At 38.0% G+C, this 20,808-nt stretch overlaps 1 protein-coding gene across 1 annotated transcript in view; it reads right to left on the reverse strand.

Moving 5' to 3' along the window:
* The window catches only part of LOC106674064, a 309,474-nt gene that overhangs the window by 77,026 nt on the left and 211,640 nt on the right, over positions 1-20,808 (reverse strand). The window contains exon 4 of the mRNA XM_014406506.2: positions 9,140-9,223. Coding sequence (XP_014261992.1) covers positions 9,140-9,223 — 84 coding nt within the window. The remainder of the gene's footprint in view (positions 1-9,139; positions 9,224-20,808) is intronic.

Below are 20,808 nucleotides of genomic sequence, written 5' to 3' on the forward strand. Positions count from 1 at the left end.
GTACCGAAAATAAATTAATCTATTCCTAATTAAAACTACAACTATTTTGGACCTACACGACAGCTAAGGCCTTTCATGTACAGAGCTGTGCACAAACATATATACAGGGTGTCCCAGTTCCTTCTGACAAAACTCAGGGAATCGATTCTACTCTTCGTTTGGAACAAAAAATGCTCAGGAGAAAATTTTCGGAAAGTTCTATGTTTTGAAGATATTCGTCAATTTAGGTTTTTCAACTTTTCACTACCTTACCACATAAAAACTCTTACAACTTTCAAAATGTTGAGACTACAACAAATCCAATTACACCATTTGAAAGAACGCTAAATTTGCTGTATGATAGATACTTTTTTGCAATAATCTGACTGACATAAAATGTTAGCCAATATCAGCTGGAACATGTCAAAATTACAAAATTTAAAATGATTGCACGTTCTACTGAGGTTACAAAAATATACCTACAACTTGTCAAATTTTACAAAAACTTCTTCATCTAATACGCTTTACGTTGATATATCCAGGTCTTTAAATAACGTTCTAGTAGAGTTGAAAAATAACAGTTGAATGCTCGAAAACGTGAGCTAAGGTAAATTTGAATGGGGGGGGTAGAAATAAATCAATTAGAACTCGCTTTGTAAAATAAAAATGACACATCTGTAATCTCACAAAAACCATACCTTCATACAATAAAATGCAATGGCAGCAGGGGCAGTTTATTTATAATTTATATGTCCGGTAATGGAGGAATGCAGAGTACTCCATTACTTGAGTAAATGGTATGCAAATAAGAAAGAATGTATGAAAGAGTTAAAACTGTTTTCAGGGCTCAAATGACAGCTGCTGGAGACTAACGGGACGGATAAGTCCGAGGTATGACTCCGGTATTCAAAACACCGATGTGGGTTTTCGCATCTAGTCTAACAAGTCAGTACCTAACCTTGCCTGAACTGTGTTTTTTTTTTTTTTTTTTTTTTGCCTTATGATCTATGCATATTAACCATGGTGACGAATTCTTATATGTTTGTTCAAATTTGAGAGGGGGGGGGTTATCGGGAAAAAAGGGCCAGAGGCGACGGTGGGAATCGAACCCACGACCGCGGAGTCTATGAGCCGAGAGTCTGTCACTCTAACCACTCGACTACCGCGGTTGAACTGTTCGAATACGTGAGAAATGGCGGATGGGAATGGATCGGTGGTGCCTACATGAATGGCGTCCTTCACCGAAGGCAGTCTTCTCAAGATGGTGGTTAGCAATTCTACTTCAAACAAAACCGCGGCCGGAGAGGATCCGGAAGTTCTTACGCTGGAGGAGCCCCAATCCTCCGGGAGATAGAGTGGCCTTCTCTATCCATAGAGTGCGTGGGAGACCAGGCTAATGCATTTCAACCACTTTGGGTAGCCCATTACGCGCGGCATACGGTTCGATGCGCAATGCGTACCCGACCACTCGGAATGGGCAAGCGGGAGTGAGGGTCGTATTAGGCCGTCGGGCTGGAACAGCTTCTACACCAACACTTGCGGCTGTAACACACATTCAATCGTGAGCGAAGGTGCGCCATCACTCAACTTGAGAAGCAAAACGTCCGGTAAGGCCATGAGCCAGGTACGGACCTAAAGATCCTCATTGTCCTTTTAAGGACGCCCGAGTATTTGGGAACGACTTGCCTGAACTGTAACTATACATAACTCAACCTATGCGCAAATACTGAAATGATCATGTTGAAGGTTTGACCCGGGCCACCAAAACACAGGAGTGGGTGAGGTTATGCACATACTGATGTGTATCCATGAGTATATATGTGAACAATTGAGTTTATATGAATCAAGCGATCAATATGCCCATCTATCTACCTGTATATTCACCTACCTTTCTATCTATCGATTCATCAATGTAGTATACTACACTAGTCCACTAACTTAAAAGATTATTGAATCAATGAAGCTTATGCATGAATACCCGATACCCGATACTTTCTACATTTCGTACTGTCCCAGATAGTTACTACAGATGCTTCGTCCTCGAGGTATTGTATTTGTACTAATTTTTCCTTACTACAAATGTCTTTTTGCAGGTAGGAACGGTATAACAGAGCAGTCTCCTGTGGAGTCTGTTTTTACGGAATGAATATACTAAAAATGAATATACGGAATGAAGACTGCGTATAAAGTTGAGTCACTGTTCCGCCAGGTACGGATCAAAGCGTACACTAACTTCATTTTCAAATGGTTTTACGACCCTCAATCGATTTCGACACGGCTCGTTATTGTTATACTTGTCAAAAACTACCAAATCCGCTGTGAGTTATGAGTATTATCTGCGAAGAACAGGCTTCCAATTTATAGTCCATATCCGACTTAACGGCGCCGCGCAATATTAAATCACTCCCCAATTGATAAATCGCATAATTAACAGAAATCGCCTACGGATTATGACGGCTAATTAGTCCATATTCGAATTTCTTGATTGGGCAAGTTTCGGCAAATTAGGGCCACCGATTGGGTAGGCACTGATAGCAGTTGTCTACAGAACTGGAATGGATTTCGGATAAAACTTAAATTAAACTAATCTTCCCACTTCAGATTATTAGATTTGCAGTCATTTCAACAAAATTTCATATTGATATGTAATTCCCAAAATTCCAAAGCACAAATTGATACATATTGACTATTGACAAATATACATTTGTCAAAAAAATACGTATCGTGTTTGTTCAATCAAAAAGAACCTTAGTTTAATGTTATTTGGCAATGTTGCATAATGATTTTCAATGTTTATATATTGTAAAACAATGTATGTAATAACAAATGTTCATTCTGAAAAGAAAAAAACACAATGAGACATTTCTCTCTATATAACGTATATTCATTTCTGTTTTTTTCCTGTTTAATGCAGCTAAGCAAAGACGCTGCGCTCATATTGTGTGCGACAGCCAAGCATTAAATCTTTTAAAAAAAATCACACCTTTCTAATCCAAAATCGTTCGTAAAGTACTTGAAATTCTAATTCCACTTGACTTTTATTGCTCTCCAACACCACATGACCCAAAACTGACCCAGTCCTTCTGCAATTTATTCCGCTATAAATCATCTTGCTTTCTTCCCACCTATTCATTTGATGTCCATCTCAATTCTAACCTTCGAAAGTAAGGTAGTCACCAAAGATCATTTTCATATTTTTTATTTTTTATGCGGTTAACATACAAGGATATGAATACTTCTCTCCTGTACATGACAGAAGAGATTCAACCGTAAAAAAATATTCTATGTTTTTGTTCAACTTAGCTTTTCCCTTTACAATCCACTCTGATATGACCAACCACACGCCAGCCGAGCATCAAACCTTAACAAAACTCACACCTTTCTAATCCAAAACCATTCATACAGTACTCCAAATTCTAGTTTTACCTGGCTTTTTTGGCTACCTAACACCACATGACCCAAAACTGACCCAGTCCCTCTGCAATTTATTCCGCTATAAATAATCCTTCTTTCTTCCAACTGTTCATATTAAGGCCATCTCAAATTCTCACCTTCAAAGGCAACGTACCACCAAAGATCAACTTCATTTTTTGTATTGTTTATGCAGTTAACACAGAAGGATATGAGCACTTCTCTCCTGTATGTGACAGTTAAGAGATTCAACAATCAAAAATATTTTTGATGGTTTTGTTCAACATAACTTTTCACCTGTACAAACCACTCTGATATGACCAACCACACGACACCCAACTATCAAACCTTAACAAAAATCATACTTTTCTAATCCAAAACTATTCCTACCGTACTCCAAATTCTAGTTCTACTTTGGTTTTTTTGCTCTCTAACACCACTCGACCCAGAACTGGCCCAGACTGTCATAGATACAAGGCCACATAGATTCAACCCTAAACCAATTCCAAACCAATTATATTAAACCTATTAAGCTCAAATTCTCACCCTATCAAGGGGCCACGCAACCTTGGTGTAACGTTTGCTTTCGACGAAATTCCTAATAGCGAAATGAGGCAAAACCCCCAGTTTTGGCTATTACGATTTTCTAATTTCAGGACTTTTTACATTTGTTAATCGTCTTCAATTATCTTCTGTTTATTCAGACTCGTCCGATCTAATAGATCGTTTAATATAAATAAAATGTCGGTAACTGTGGGATGGGAAAAAGAGGTAAAACGCCCACTTTTGTCTTTTTCGTATTTTTTTTAAATTTCAAGCTTTTTACATTCGTTAATCGTTTCTGTTGTTATAAACTGTTTATTCAGCTTAATCCAAGCGAATAGAACTTATAATGATTATTCGGAGATCGTGAGGCGGTCTGGTGTGACACAGGTTTTAGAAAAACTTTTTTTTTATCTGTGTGGTGATAGTGACCGTTAATCGATATTTATTTAGAAATCGTGAGATGCGGTCTGGTGTGATATAGGTTTCAGAAAAACATTTTCTTTATCGTGCCAACGTTTCGATCTTTCTTGAGATCATCTTCAGAACAAAACAAACATAAACGTAATTTCTTAGAAATGGTTTATATCAACAGAGATAAACACAGCATCAATTACAGAAAAGATACATGTAAACTCAGTCGCACCTACGCCAATATCATTAATCAAATTCAATACAGATAACATACCTATATCATGACATTTCATTCCACACATCAAATATTTTTCACATGGTCTAATTTCCCAACAATTTAACTTTCCTTTTCCTATTTATCCCTTTCTATATAATAATGAGAGGATAATCTGGCCGAACCATTACCAACACATTTTTTCCCTTAGTCGGCTCTTTTCACCTCAAAGAAGCGGACGCCATATACAAAAATGTCTTTTCTATACCGACATCCTTCCCCACCCCTTCAAAATCCAACGTATATAAACACAAAATCTCACTGGCACTCTCGACACGACCCGCAAGAATGGCACAATTACACAGAAGACAAACACTTTGAGTGACTAGAAATACTTTGATTGAATATATAAAAAAATATATTTTGCATTGTACAAATTCACTTTTCCACATCCAAAATGTAATTGTTATATGTACACAATGTTTGTAAATCCCAGGCCCTGAAGATGATCTCAATAAAGATCGAAACGTTGGCACGATAAAGAAAATGTTTTTCTGAAACCTACATCACACCAGACCGCATCTCACGATTTCTAAATAAATATTTTCTTTAACCTTTATTGAGATCATCTTCAGGGCTTCTGTATAGTTGTGTCATCCCTGTGTGTCGTGTTGAGAGTGCCCGGCTTCATCCGATTTGCACGTTCATTAGTTTTGCAAGACCCTCTAGTTTTGATGGCTTAGCATACTATACGCGCCGCGATTGGAAGTATTTCTATCCGGCAATCCAACTTATTTTTTCACCTATATAATCCACTCTGATATGACACACTACTCTACCCAGAACCTGCCCAATCTGTCTACAATACATTCTGCCCTAAACCAATTCCAAGCCAATTAAGCTCTAATTATCACCCTCTCAAGGGGCGACGCCACCCTGGTGTAACGTTTGCTTTACACGGGCCTGCCGTAAATTTAATACTACTGGGCATTGCTCAAATATGCTAGTTGTGCTATGAATGCAGTTAGGTACAAACAAAAAATCACAAATAAACTAAGAAAAATATTGCGTTTGTGTCTTTCAATGCCCCCGTAAAAAATCCAAAGGGTCAAAATCAGAAAATTGGTACAGTTTCGTATGTTCATTGGCTAAAGCAACCTCCGAGGTTAATCTTTTCAATATAGTAAATTTAACTCGTCTGTTTTAACCGTCGTTTTGAAAATTTCCCTCAATTCTGAAGTATTTCTTAGAAAATTCTTTGAAAACTGCCATCTGATTGTCGTGTACTAATTGATTTACATCAGCCTTTGGAAAACAAGGTGACTTTGCGAAACAATGGCAATGGAAGGGGGATTAATCCTTTTAAGTTTCAACAGACGTCTTGACCAGAAATAGAACTGGAAATGACGTCAAATGAGCAATCTAACTTTGAGGTCGACTTCAATTTCCAGTCTCCCTTCCTCAATGAAGTCGTTATGAATCTCAACTGCCAGCAGATAATTCCCCACCTTGGTTAATAGAGGTCCAAAGCAATTTCAATACCCCCGACCAGGGACGATAAGGATGCGTTTTAAAATAAAAATCTTATTAGTCACATTTTGAAATGGCGATAATAGCAAAATAGAAGGACAGACAGCTGTTGGTTTGTTAAAACGTACTCTCGGGACGCACCGATCCTGGATTAACGTTGTATATGGAAATTATCCAGGATGAGATTACGCTTGACGGACACATTTTCCCTTAAAAAGCCAACGGACTTCATTTAGCAAACATTTACAAACAAATCTGAAATTGTTGCACGGTAAAGTACGTCGCTCAATGGAGCCGGTAGTGGATCAAAAGGCCCGAATACCAAGCACAAACACAAAATAGTCTGGTTAACATTCACTATTCCCCAGAGTTCTCATTATTCCTCGAGGTAATTGGGGATAAGCCACTCCATTCACGCCCATAAATACCCACTACCCCGGAGTATTGGATATTACTCAGGAAAACTATGGATAAACCCCTCCAATCACGCAAATAAATAGAATTCCCACTACCCCCAGAGTACTCTACTTTCCTCTACTAGTAGGGTAATTGGGGATAAGCCTCTATATTGGATTTTATAAGTTACATTCACACTACCCCAGAGTAATCGACATTCCTTGGGGTGTTTACGGATAAACCCTTCCATGACATAAACTGCAAGAGGAAAGACACCTTAGGAGTTCCTCAGGGATCAGTCTTAGGACCGTTTCTATGGGTTGTCCTCTTCGATGACCTAATGACCTAAATAGATGAGGAATACTGACGATAGCATATGTCGATGACCTAACCGCAATCATAGAAGCTCGCACAAAAGCCGATTTGGAGAATACTGGTAACAAAATAGTTACCGTGGTCAAAAATTGGTTCACAAGAGTGAAGGTGGAGCTTGCTATTGACAAAACAGCCCTCATTTTATTAAAAGGCAAGCTAAACATGAGAAGCCCACCAGTAGTGCGGATAGAATGAATAACCATCAAGTGCCCTCGCACAGTAAAGGACCATGGCATAATAATAGGGGAACACTTGAACTTCAGGGAACAGACCAAATCGATGGAAAGATGATCCATTGCCAAATTCGCAACTGCCAAGAGAATCTGAGGTGAACCTGGGGTTGTAGCTACAAGCATAGAATAATCATGTACAAGTCAATCTGTGCTTCCCTCATGACATATGCTTGCCCTGCATGGGTAAGAAATTTGAGTTCAGCATGCAAAAGCGATATCATCACGTAATTCATTGCTAATTTGCACTAAAGCCTATAGAACGGTATCTACAAAAGCTCTACAAGTAATCGCGAGGCAGCTTCCCATAGACATTGGGATAGGAAAACAATGTGCATTATGGGACATAAACAACAATAAGACACCCAACATACCAATCAGCACACCTAAGGAGGCACTTGAATGGGCCATAAACGAGTGGCAAACTCGCTGGAATGCAAGCTGCAAAGGATGAAACACCTACAAATGCTTCCCAGACATCAGAGAAAGAATAGAAAATAAAATAGCAATCAACCACTCAGTCTCGCAGTTCTTGTCAGGGCATGGCGATTTCACTGGAAAGCTATATTTCTTTGCCAAAAAAGATAGCCCAGAATGCTCATGTCAAGGTGAAGTAGAGAAGCCTTCAAGGCCAAGGAGCAGAGAGAAAAAAAAAGAGAATGGCCTGACAGATAAACCATTCCAAAGTCGTCGAAATAAATGGTCACACAATACCTTGTCCCCATAATGTTAAGTTGTTAGGTGTTACTATTGGGTGAGAAGCCAAATTTGAAACTCACACTAAAGAAGTGAATGCAAGAGTTGTACCCAAGAACTCCCAAATAAAAGCAATAAGTGGACTAACGTGGGGTATCACCATAAAAAGCCGCCTTATTATGTACCAATCTGTATGTGTCCCAACTATATCGTACGCGTCAACTGCATGGTCAAGGCATATAAAAAAAAACATGTTGGGCAGAGCTCACAAAGCACAAAGGAATGCACTACTGCTCGTCACCCAAGCCTATAGGGCAACATCGACGGAGGCATTACAAGTTATCTCAGGACAGATGCCGATAGATTTGCGAATGACCGTAATAAATGCAGTATGGGACATTAGAAATGATATAGGCCGAGTATCAATGGTACAAACGTCGAAGAAGTCATTAACTGGGCAACGACAGAATGGCAACGTCGGTGGGACATATGTACCAATGGACGCCATACATACCAGATATTCCATGGCATAAGATAAAGATTGAAAATGAAGCACCTATCAGTCGACCATTTCATATCTCCAGCAATGACTGGGCATGGGGACTTCGCAGCAAAACTGTATTCATTTCGGCTAAAGGAAGTGCTCATGTGGATCACCTCAGGAGACGGCAAGTGGAAGAGAGAAGCTGAAAGAGGAGTAGAGCTACCATTAAAAAATTGTAATTCCGCTACCACGTCCCGACCGCATACCGCCAAGAGAGCCATCCTGGACACGCTTAAGCGTGACAATGTTCCGGGGAAAAGACCGTCAGGCAGACCCAATTGGCCCAGAAAAGATAGATCCTGATAGAGCCCTTTGGACGAAGGTGCAGGAAGAAAGGAAGACCTAGTAGGATAAACCCTTCAATTCACGCTAATAAATTACATTCATACGTTTTTCACACTACCACAGAGTACTCCATATTCCTCGAGGCAATTGGGGATGTGCATTGCCATTTAAGCTAATGAATTACACACATACACACACCCCACAATTCATTCCCACTGCCCCAGAGTAACCCAAATACTTTTGAATCATAACAAACACAATAACCCATTTGATAAAAACTATTGAAGCAAGTAGCAAGTACTGGACTTATCCTATGATCCTAAAATGTTTCAAGTTTTAGTAGTCCAACCAAGTGTTGGAAATTAAATTAGAATATCTTCCGAGGAAGTTGTGACCGGGTCGCGTTAAGGCATTCCTAGTCATCGTCTCTCCTTGAGGTTTAACACGGTTCTCGAATTTGGCGGATTATCAGTGAAAAACAATTACTCCAACTGATTTGTCACATATTTAAAGAGGACTTACGTTATCCTGCGAGGCGTTGGTTTCGTGCGGCACGACGGATTCCGCACCGTTCGACACGCCGGGAGGCGTCGTTTGTGGTAAACTCTGAAAAAGAAAAAAATCCAGTTGAAATTAGGGATATCAAATCCTGGAATGACAAACGTTGTTACATAAAAATCATACATTCCAATAAATATAAATAAAGTTTAAGCGAGTGAAAGGAAGAACTCATAAAAAGACTGTGAAATAGTCAAATCCAAAAAAGTATGCATTTAATTTTTTGTTATAGTCTAAGTTTTATAATTTAAGTTGTTAGGTTAAGCTGAGAGGTTTTCTGCCTTTTTTTGGATGAAATAGTTCGTTCTACCAAGGGAATTTATATTCTACTGACCAGTAACTAGGGAGTTGTGACATTTATTTCCTAAATTCCTCTAAGCTTAGGCCTTGGTTTACAGACTAATTCTTAGTTCCAAAAAATGGAGATGTTCTTATATCGATTAAAAAGGAGGTTACAGGCTAGGAATGAAAAAGGATGAGTCGAAAAGTAGATGGAATCAGACTAAATTCTTTTTTCATCAACCGATTTCTAACAAGGAACTTTTAACCAGATAATCTACCAACTTGGTCTTTTTAACGGAAAAAAAATGATTAATTGTATGACTTACATTATTAAGAACTGAAATAAAATAAAAAGATTTTTCATTGATACTAACGAATTTTGGCACAATATTGGGTCGGTTTTGACCAGAAGTCTTTTTTAGTCATTAGGCATTAAATAATGCTTGCCTTATACTCTCCTAGACAGATATCCCAAGTTCTCGATTGCGTTCATGTCAGGAATTTTTGCTGGCTTTTTAAGCCTGTTTATTCCTATGCCGTTCATCAAGTTTTCACAACGTTACAAGCGTGGAAATGGGCATTCTATTGCTGAAATATCCACTTTTCATCTGCTAGAACTTCAGCATTAGCCACAACAATTAACAATTATCTACATCCATAACAATTTATCCTACTAGAACTAAATGTCAGACAGCCGACACCATTATAATAAAAGCACCCGTTTACCATAAAGGAACGAGCGCCAAGTTGTTTTCCATAAATTTTTCCCTCCTTAAATCGTGGCAGTAATAATTCCATCCATGAGGTGTATGCAGATTTCTTTTCATCGGAAAAAATCACGTTAATCCAGTTATGTCATGAATCGTGGGCAATTTTTTTTTTACCTATACATGATCGTATACTATACAAATATGTACTCATGATTAATATATCACTAATGCTATTAGCACTAATGCCAGCATTGCACCGGTAGAACACATGCTTTGAGGAGCCAGCCAATGCTGGCACTCAATGTGTATGATTAGGTGTCGGTTGAGGAGTACAATCTGGTCTGGATCAGTTCGTTGACAAAAGGAATGTTGAGGTCTTTGTGGATAGTGAGGTTAGTGATATAATAAGTGCTTTAATAATTTGTCTAAGGACTTTCGATTGGAAGGACTAGATACGCTGGATATTGGAATACCCCACAGTTTCACTCCGAAAGCCCATATTGGTCTTAGTAAAGTCATGTAGAGTGTTAGCTTTGTCTCAATTGTCAAAGACGATTTCGTTCTTAGAAGTCTTCGTAGTAGTCCAAGTCTTGTATTAAGTTGTTGTGTGGGGATTCCACGTCGGTGTGCTGTCGAGGTATAGTCCCAGGTATGTGACTTGAGTGAAAATTGGTATCTCTTTGTTGTTGATGTACAATGGAGGGCAAGACTGCTTTTTCAGCGTAAAATTACACTCAGGGCATTTTTCTTCGTTCAGTCTTGTTCTCCATTTTTTACACCAGTCTTCGATAAGTTCAAGGTGTTCCTGGATGTTGGAGGTCGCTTGGACAGGATTGGAGTTAAAGGATAGAAGGTGTCGTCCGCGTAGGTGGTGATAATAGAGTCAGGATGTATTGGTAGTATAAATGACATAAGATAGGACCAAGAATACTACCTTGAGGTACACCGACCTGTATCTGTTTGACCTATGAGGTCATGGGCAATTCATGGGCAAATTCTAACCTTTTTCCAGGTGTTCAGTGTATTCCCAGCTCTTTTAATTGTTTTCTGATTTTTAATATTTTCATTTCGCCGTTTTACTTGATCAAATCAACCAATCAAATCAATTGTCAAGAACCAAAAAATTTTACAAAATCAGATATTTTTGAAGTTAACTAGGTCATATTTTTTTCGTGAAACGAATATGAAATTTCGTTTTAGCGACTCAAGAGACTTCAAAATATATATTTTTCTTTAAATTTATCAATTTTTGGACCACTAAAATTTTTCCAATTCTTTTTTAGAAGACTTTATGGGAATATCTGATTGAAACGGTTTTCATTCAAAAACGGCTAGAAGGATTTTACGTCGAACATACCATTTGAAAGAACAGGAACGGAGCTTTTTAACTACCTATGTAACATAAAAATATATAAACGATTTCTATAAAAAAATACACAAAATTGCAAAATTATTTGTCAGAAATTAACCTCGTTTTTTAACATAATAATAATAGTCCGATTTTAATGTCTGAAACATTTATAAAATGCACTTTATCATTTCTTTAAAATGAAATATCAACAATGAAAATCAGTCCACTTACATTAGACAAAACTTACTTTAAATTAGATAGAATTATTTTTGTATTAATTATGAGTCTGGCAGAAGTCAAAATTATCAGTAAAAAAATTATTTATACCGATTTTCGGGAAAGTCGGTGTCTAAGGATACAATAACGCTAGAATAATAATTAGATGAAATCTAAGTTTTGACCATTTTCTGACTTACTTTTTTAAACCATTAAATCTCGTGGTCCGTTTGACCAAATAACATCTTTCAATTAATTAATCTTTATGTAAGGTATTGTTTGAGATAAGAAAGTCAGTCTCTCGAGCGGGATTCGAACCCACACCTTCGACTAAATACGTCGCCGCTCTACCATTTGACCTATCGTGACCTCGATCCACTCAGACACTAACTTCCCATCTCAACCCCACCCTTTGAATTTTCCCTACTTTTTGCCATTTTTCTATTACTTTCTACTTACTAATTACTTAATATATTTTTTGGCAAAGGATTATTATCGTAAAATGTCAACTCATATATTAAAAAGTATACACGATGGTAATAACAATCTTTAATTAAGGTTTTGGTTGAGATAAAAAAGTCGGCGTTACGTGCGCCATTCGAACCCACGACCTTCGACTAACGCCGCTTCTCTACCACTAGAGCTATCGTGACTTCGATCCACTCGGACACTAACTTCCCATCTCAACCCCCACCTTTTGAATTTTCCCAACTTTTTGCAATTTTTCTATTACTTTCTACTTACTAATTACTTAATATATTTTTTGGCAAAGGATTATATTTTTTGACACACTGTAGATGATTTTTTCCATTTAGATTATGGCAGATTAGCCTATTTAAACCTAGGCCCATCAACATAATTTTACAATTAGCAAATCCTGGTAAGTGCTGAACCGGTGAAATGTGTATTTGCTTGTAGTAACCCGTATGTAATCTGTTTAATTCTCCAAAATGGCCTAAAATCCCCAGAGCTCTTCTGCTTATAACATTCTCCACAATAAGCTGGTCGTGTTATTTCTAAACCGAGTAGCTTTACAGATGTTATCCACTTTAAATGTAAATCCGATAACGTCTTCCTTATATAAAATAAATTAAATATAATATTTTAATAATAATTATAGATAGTAATAGCAGAATAACGTTGTTTTCATTGATTTTTACGTAACGCTTATAGGTTTTTCTTTTTTTTTTTGGAAAGCTATGTTCGTGATGTGAGGAAATTAAATAGTGCTCGAAATTAAATTCGTCTAAATGCACAATGATGACCGGAAAACAGGGCATCCGGTAAATTTACGAGCGAAAAAATCCGACAACCTGCGCGATTGTGAGTGTGCGACGGGCTATGAAATCCGTATTTGGCATCGGAGTCTGCCTCAAAAACACCGCTTTTCTCCTGATTTCTTGACAAATCGGATCAATACCGGCTCGGAATTTCCTTATAAAATTAACACATAATTAACGGAATATATTCAGATTTATTCATGCTGGGCGAGGCCGGCGGTCTGTTGATCTAAAGCATGTTTTATAAAGAAGTTGTTGAGAGAAAAAAAAAGACAGAGATGAAAAATATATTTTCACCGATGAAGAGGCCCTCCCGCTTTTCAACCCGTAAAAATGAATTTCTCTGATATTAAAACGATGAGGAAATTCTGCGATACAAATCCAGGGAGTGTATATAAATAAACCATGAATTTCTGGTTCACTGAACTCAAAAGATTTATAGCGGTCGCTTGATTACTTTCGATCATGAGCGATACAGTCAGGGCGGAATTGGACTCAGCTTGAGGGAGAACAAAAAGAACTTTGAAAAAGTCATCAATCTTCATCCCCCCTCGTTTGTCTATTAAAAAAAATCTTTTTACCCCAATTTTAAACTTACGGGTTCTACCAACTTTGGTTAACCTGTTAATCAATGTGAATTTCCCATTTCATCTCTCTAGTTTATCACTGTTTCTTAAGAAAGGAGGTCACGTGGCCATTTTCATATGTGATCCGTTGGGCAAGACTTGGACATAATTAGTTTGAGGGGAGAGTATACGAAACCTAGTAAATTTTCGAGAAATTAATTTTTGGATAAATGGCATTTTAACGACGTTATGGAGGGTAGTAACTGACCTAAATGCTTTAGCTTGAAATTAATGGAAACTTTGAATATTGAAAGAGTTAGCAGTTCCGCACAGTTTCATACCGAATAGGTTTTAGTACGGTTGATGTGGGTTTTTTCGTCCATAATTTGGATCGTACTCCCTACAGTAGGCTGTCGGGCCTGTTTAAGTTTCTCGAATCAGTCGTTTATCATTCCATGTTAATATTGAGCCTAGGTGGATCCAAAGGTAAAAGAACATTAAATTTAGTGATAGGAAAGTTTACAACTTGCTTGTGAAAATGTGACATTTTTCCTTGAGTCAAGCAAATTTGGGTCTAATACACGTCGTATTTTTGCCTTGCCGAGTTCTACTGTGATTTTTAGAAGTAGACAACCTGAGGTTCTTACTTAGACATTAAAGGTTAGAAAATTACAATGGCTATGGCGAGATAGGAACCCAGGACCGACGAACCAATCGGCCACTGCGATACCCCTAAATTATTTAGCTTCTTTTTCAATTGTAAACAACAATCTTCGAAAATTAGATATGTACCTGAAGATCTTCTAGAGGAAATGTACATTCTCGGGGTCGGAGAGTTGTACTGCCATGCATTGGGAAAAGATGCAAGAAGATTGTTAGTTTGAATACGAAAAGGATACAGGTCTGAAAACACTGCTCGGTACTCACACGGTCAAAGGGTATTAATCGGAGTAATCTGTCGCACCCGAAAAGTTTTAGGTAGAGCTTAGCTGAACGATGTCAATCAGTCGGTAAAGCGTGTACTGAGGTGAGACTGACGCGGGCAACGTGAAGCAAAGTAGCGCCCTCTTTTGAAGAATATGGAAAATAATGGATAAACGCACATGGAGAAACGACGTGGAACAGGACATCTGATCGACGCGTGTTGAAATCGTGCTGTAGTTTGCATCAAGGGATATCATCCTTTTCCAAGATGGACGTTCTGTTCCGTGTTTTCCGCCAGTTTATTTTAGAATAGTGCTGTCAGTACCTGCATAAGGGTAGTATGAGCGCGACATCACCTCAGTGCCTCACTTGGGGAATAACGCTAACCGCCCTGGTTAAAACCCTAAACCTGCCTGACTATAAGTTCACATACTTGGTTCCGTAAAGCAGACAACACTGCCAATCAGTAAGAAGTATTAAACAGAGTTGGGGAGTCTCTAGGTGATAATAGAGAACGACGATGACACTTCTTGGTATGGGAAAGTGTTGATATGGCCTAAGCAGTAGGGTTAAGATGGTCCAGATGGCATTTTGAGGAACCGAGAACAGATCAGTTCATTGATATTTTGAAAATGTCAGCGCTTACAATTTTTGATTAGTTTTGGTTTAAAAGATTGAACTCGCTGGATATTGAGTGGTTTGAAGGAATCCGTTCCGTTACGAATAGCCAGTTGGTCGAAATAAACTTTTGTAAAACGGCTGCTGTTTTAAAGTCACTAACAGATTTCGGTTGAAGAAGTCCGTGTAGCCGTATGTAAGTCTGGCCGTTATTTAGGTCCTAAGTACCAAACTTGATTTCGGCAAGGCACTTACCAATGCGTGACACCATGCAGCACCCCCTTTTGAAGCCCCTTGGAGCAGACATAGTTTTCACGATGCGTGCTGAAAACTTATTGTACTTTGCATCGGAGGATATCATTCTGTTCAATCTGTTTTCAACTATTTTATATTAGAATACAATTCTAAGATTAGTGATATACAAATTTATAAATATTTACGATCCGTTAAGCAGTAGGAGACCGAACTAAACTTTATTAACTTCAGGTTTATTATAGAATTATGTACCTTTTCACGTGTAATGTACTTTAAAAAAAATATTATAAATTATAACCTTATAACCTATAAACTGATGATCATGGAGAAGTCTTAACTTCCATTAAAATTTATCCGCGTGTTAAATTTTAATGTTAAGAGCCAATGTATAAACCTCATTTTTTATTATCAATTTTTGCAAAAAGGTCGTAACGGGTTAACACTGGCCGGGATTATTTTCACATACCAACGGTGTAATTATGTCGGAAGGAAAACCGGTCATTCAATCACCTCATAAATGCATAACAGAATTAATCAGGTTCAAATTTGAAATTGGCGACAAACGGCCCTATATGTGTTCGAGTCGCATTACACGTTTCGTTCTACAACGTCAAATTTGACAAAATTAGCCGATTTTCCGACCACAAAAAACGAGCGTGTGTTCATGACAGGTTAAACTCGTGTCAAACCCGTTTTACTTAATTTAATCTCCTTCTTTCTTTAAATATGCGACTTTCTAATTAATTACTGCAGTACGTAGCAATTTCCTTTAATTTATTATCTTACAGTTAGAAAGATAAATTTAACGAAGAACACAGGCCTAATTTAAAACGTTATTTGCTCTCTAGAAGAAAATCCATATCATTTATTATAACTTCACAATTAAATACATATTAAAAGCCTAAATCGAAATGTAAAACTTATGAATTGTAAAGAAAAGTACTAGCAGTTAAACCTCATCCTTTTTAAAGATATCTTCTCACGCCATTGTTTGATTAAGTAATTAATTGATTTGGCAAAGAAAGGAGGTCTACTAATTAATTAGATATAGCAGTTTTGAATTTTTTCGGTATGGAATTTCAGTAGAGATGCACAGATCTCTCAATCATAGGGGGTGTATCAATTTTTGGTAGGTCGGGCATTTTAGATGAACTGGAAGTATAGATTTACCTGGACTTGAGAATTTCAGTTGAATTTTGGGACAGCTTTTGGGGTAATACAATCTTATGGAAAATTGGACTTTGGCTTTGCTTCGGGTAGCATCGGGTGTGTTCCCGGTTTATGGAATACTGATGGCTCCAAAATACATCAAGGAACCGGATCAGGCGTTTTCTGTACAAGCCCAAAAAAAAGAGCAAATCAGACTGATTAGAAAAGAACACTACGTTCTTTCAAACCGAAAGACATCCACCAATCCTTGTCCCTCAGAAAATCTAAAATAGGTTACTGTCAAGGAAAGGAATAAGCATGTAATCACATCAAAATTAGTCAGGGAATGCATCCAAAATCTCAAAAACCTCGGGATCCTCAATAACCCTATGATATCTTGGGTATTAGGATATAAAGAAATTTTGAGTAATGAAAAGGCAAACTGTCCAGAGGAGGATCTGCAAAACCATATATAGCTCCTGAATTGGCCTTGGAATAATAAAATTAAACTGAGAATCCTCCAACACAGAAGGAGGGGATAAACTTGAGAGGTGATAAATACAGCAAGGTTATGTTAATACGACGCTCACCAAGACTGGCAAATTCATATTCACGAAAAATCGTGTAAAGAAAAATACCGACCAGATCGGAATAAAACCGTAAATTTACTCATGTTCAAAGCATAATAAAGGCAGCATATTTCGAGAGAAAAAAAAGAAGAGGGCCCTTTCATTACCATGGGTACCTCGAATTTACGACGGTCGTTGTATTTTCCAGTTTATGAAAGAATGTCGCCACGATTTGGCCGAATTCCAAGGTTTATGATTCAGGATTAACCTGTTAATTATCCTCAGGCGGGTTTTTTTTTTCATCGATCCCTGAGGGTAATTGGCCTGGTTGGGACAAAAAAGTACTACTCGAGATTCGTATGGAAACCAGTGAACAATACGTTCCAAGGATATCAGGATGTATCGCACCCCGGTGTACACCGGTCCATAACAGTTTATAACGCCTGGAGTGATTTAACTCCTCTCTCGTGTCGGGTGGAGGAAAAAAGGATACCCACCTACTCCAGTTAAGTAGCTCTCTGCCGCGTGACAAACGGCCGGGTCGAGGACGCGTGAGTGCACGCCGCGGTGTGACTTATCGTTAGAGGTCGAATGGCACATAGAAAGTCGCATACGGAAGCACTTTTTTTGCAGAAGACGTGCCTATTGTCACCGACTTATAAAAAATTCGTAACTGAAGTATAACCATAACCAACTCAGAACATCAACAATTTATAAAAGGTTTCATTAGTCTACAACCACGTTTTGTAATTATTTTCATTAGACAATCCACAAATTTACACATAAATGTAAACAAACATAACGTTTCTATTTGTCAAATTTGCCATAATTTCCTTTTAAAAAAGAAGTTAACATGTCCATCGGAACTAGAAATGGGGGCTTACGTGCTGTTCAAGAGTTAACTCATTTTATTGAGCGAGCGATGAACAGCCATGAAAAAAAGAGCGGTAGCTCTTATATCCCCACTAACACTTCAGCGATTGTCGCTCAAATTTTGTCTTTACAACCACTCAGTAAATTGACAAGCCCTTCCAGTCACTTTACGCTCCAAACTCTTTCCACTCCAACGGCTCTAAACGCTTTTCGCTCTCCAGATTCATCTCTCCAGGTCGTCCGGAGTCCGCCTTTCTGCAATCCCACTTCCTAGTTTTTCTCTACCTCATGTTTAGTATTTGACTCAGATACAAAAAATCATAATGTTATCAGATGAGCTCCGCACGTTTTTAAAGATAAGTAAAAATATAACATGAATTTTGTGAGCGCGAACGGTGAGCCATGACAATACAGATTCATTTCACTGAGAGAGCAGTTTGTATCCGATCCTTAACACTTTCCTGTCCAGCGTTCTCTCTGAGCAACACAAAGTTTAACAAATTTGCAAAAGTTTAGTTAATCCCATGAATTTAGGGCGTTTTTTCTTCAGTGTTTCACCCCGTGTATTGGCAATACTGATTTTTTGGCGTCAATCTAAAATCTCCGTCTTGGAATCTTCTATCTCCAACTCTTCACCACTGCATTAATTGTGATATTTGAAAAACATAAAAATTTTCTTATCCAGTTTGTAATGTAACTCTCTTTTGTTGCTTCAGAGCAACGTAAACTTCAACAATTTTGTTTAAGTTTAGCAGGAAATCCTGTGAGTTTGGGGCGGGAGCAGTGTTGTTCCTGTTTTGTTTCTGCCCGTGCATTGGCAACACTGATTTATTTGGTGCCAACCTAAATTCCGTACACTAAACCTACGGGATTTCCCGATTACATTTTAAACAAATTGCTAATATTTGTCTTGCTCTAAGACCATAAAGGCTTAAAAAGAGGGTTTTTCCCAAATATTGTTTTTAAGTATTTTTTAAAAATATTTATTAAATTGAGTTGAACAAGAAAATAATTGAATTTTCTCGTCCATGGCATAATGCCGACAGCCCAATGAAATTAGTCAATTTAGCAAAATCTCTTCGAGATCCCTGTAATTGAAATGAGTATTGGAACAACGGTAGAATGTCTAAACTGATTTATGACGGATAAAGTTCTTAATTAGCCCGGAGGATTGTTGGTGGCCACTCTCTTCAAATCAGTTTCAATTGAGTTTTGTTCAGACGAACGGCTTATTCGAAGATTATTTCCTTTAAGAAACCTTTTCAACGAAGGTTCTTGGCTCTTGTAAAAAACCATACAGCCACAAAGTTTAATTAAATCCGATCCAATTTGTACTTTAAATTATATTCCAATTTTTATGATAATATGCTCTAATGGTATGGTAAAACCGCCTGCCGGAGTCTACCAAAAAGCCTCTAAAAAACAAAGGCACCAAAACTACAGACGACCAAAACTCCTTGTCCCTTTGTAAACTAAAGTGATTGTTTATTAAATTTATTTGTTTTTTCAATTACAAATATTGCTATTTTTTTCTGTTGGTCTGTGAGACGGAGAATTCATGCTGGACCGGCATAGGATCGCATTCTGGTATAAACAAGTTATAGTCTAGCGGGTCGGTTTTGTCTGTTTCTTCTTAGTAGTTTACATGGGTTATTTTTGTTGCATAGTGATGTGATGTGATGTGTGTGTGTGCGCGCGCGTGTGAATATTGTTCATTGTCCATTTGTTGTTGTTTGATTTATTTTGTTTTTTTAGTAGTTTCTTGGTGGTGGTCTTTTGTTATTGTTTATGGTAATTTTCATTGTTGAGTGGGAAAATTTTAGTCTGGGTCGTAGTGCTAAAATTTTGTGTATATGTTTGGTCGGACTGTGCATTTATGATGTTGGTCGCAGTGGGTTTTCTATAAATTTGGAATTCGTCGTGAGACATGTAGTCTTTTTAGTGATTTACAACGTCGGTTTGTTTCTTGGTTTTGCAGTCTTGTATAGGGATTCCAAGGTCTGTAGAAATGGGTATGTTTAGTAAAGTAAACTTCTGTGGGGCTAACCCGATAAGGACACAGGAGCTGGTGTCTTCGGGATGTATCCGAAGAACTGAATTGACTTTAAACATAGGCAAATATGCTACAATTTTTTTTCAGTTTGAAGTCATTGCAATGGAGCACTAAGACAATGAAATAAAAAGGGAAGCACCAGTTAAAGCCTCAGCCTCGTACGAAGCGGAGACAGAAAACGTATGGAACAGTACGGATGCCCTGACAGAAGTCACTGACACAAATGACCTGACCGTTTCATCGATCCCTGGGCATTCGGGGCTCTACGCACTGAACCTTACTATCGCCTAGCATACAGCCAGAAAAAAAAAACGACATCCAAAAATGGTTCCCCAATGAATCCAAAACCAAATAGAAGGGGGCAAACATAAACCGTAACAGATCCAGGATTCTTAGTGAACTCCTGACAGGACACTGCTACTTGATAAGGCACATGCACCGGATAGGAGTACAGGCAGAAGAAATTCTGGGCAGATATTGCTAGGAAGAAGAGAATACCGAAGGACACTTTTTGGGCTTTTGTGAAGGTTCATTCTTGCAACTATGAGAAGAAAAGCGGCAAGAAGGATTTCACACTATGGAGCCACTTGACTATAGAGATTGATTAACAACGTGAAGTGTGGTTGGCCGGTGGCCAGTGAGTTATAAAAATAGAGTAGCATAATAGATCTACTAGGTCGAAGTGGAGAAAGCCCTGTGGTCGCCTTTTTACTTTTTAACCTTTATATCACTGTGTACTATTGGTCACACAAATCGGTTTGGATTAATTCGGAGTTGATCAGTGAGT

This window comes from Cimex lectularius, unplaced genomic scaffold (assembly GCF_000648675.2).
Source record: "Cimex lectularius strain Harlan isolate CLEC.00 unplaced genomic scaffold, Clec_2.1 scaffold176, whole genome shotgun sequence".
NCBI lineage: Eukaryota > Metazoa > Arthropoda > Insecta > Hemiptera > Cimicidae > Cimex > Cimex lectularius.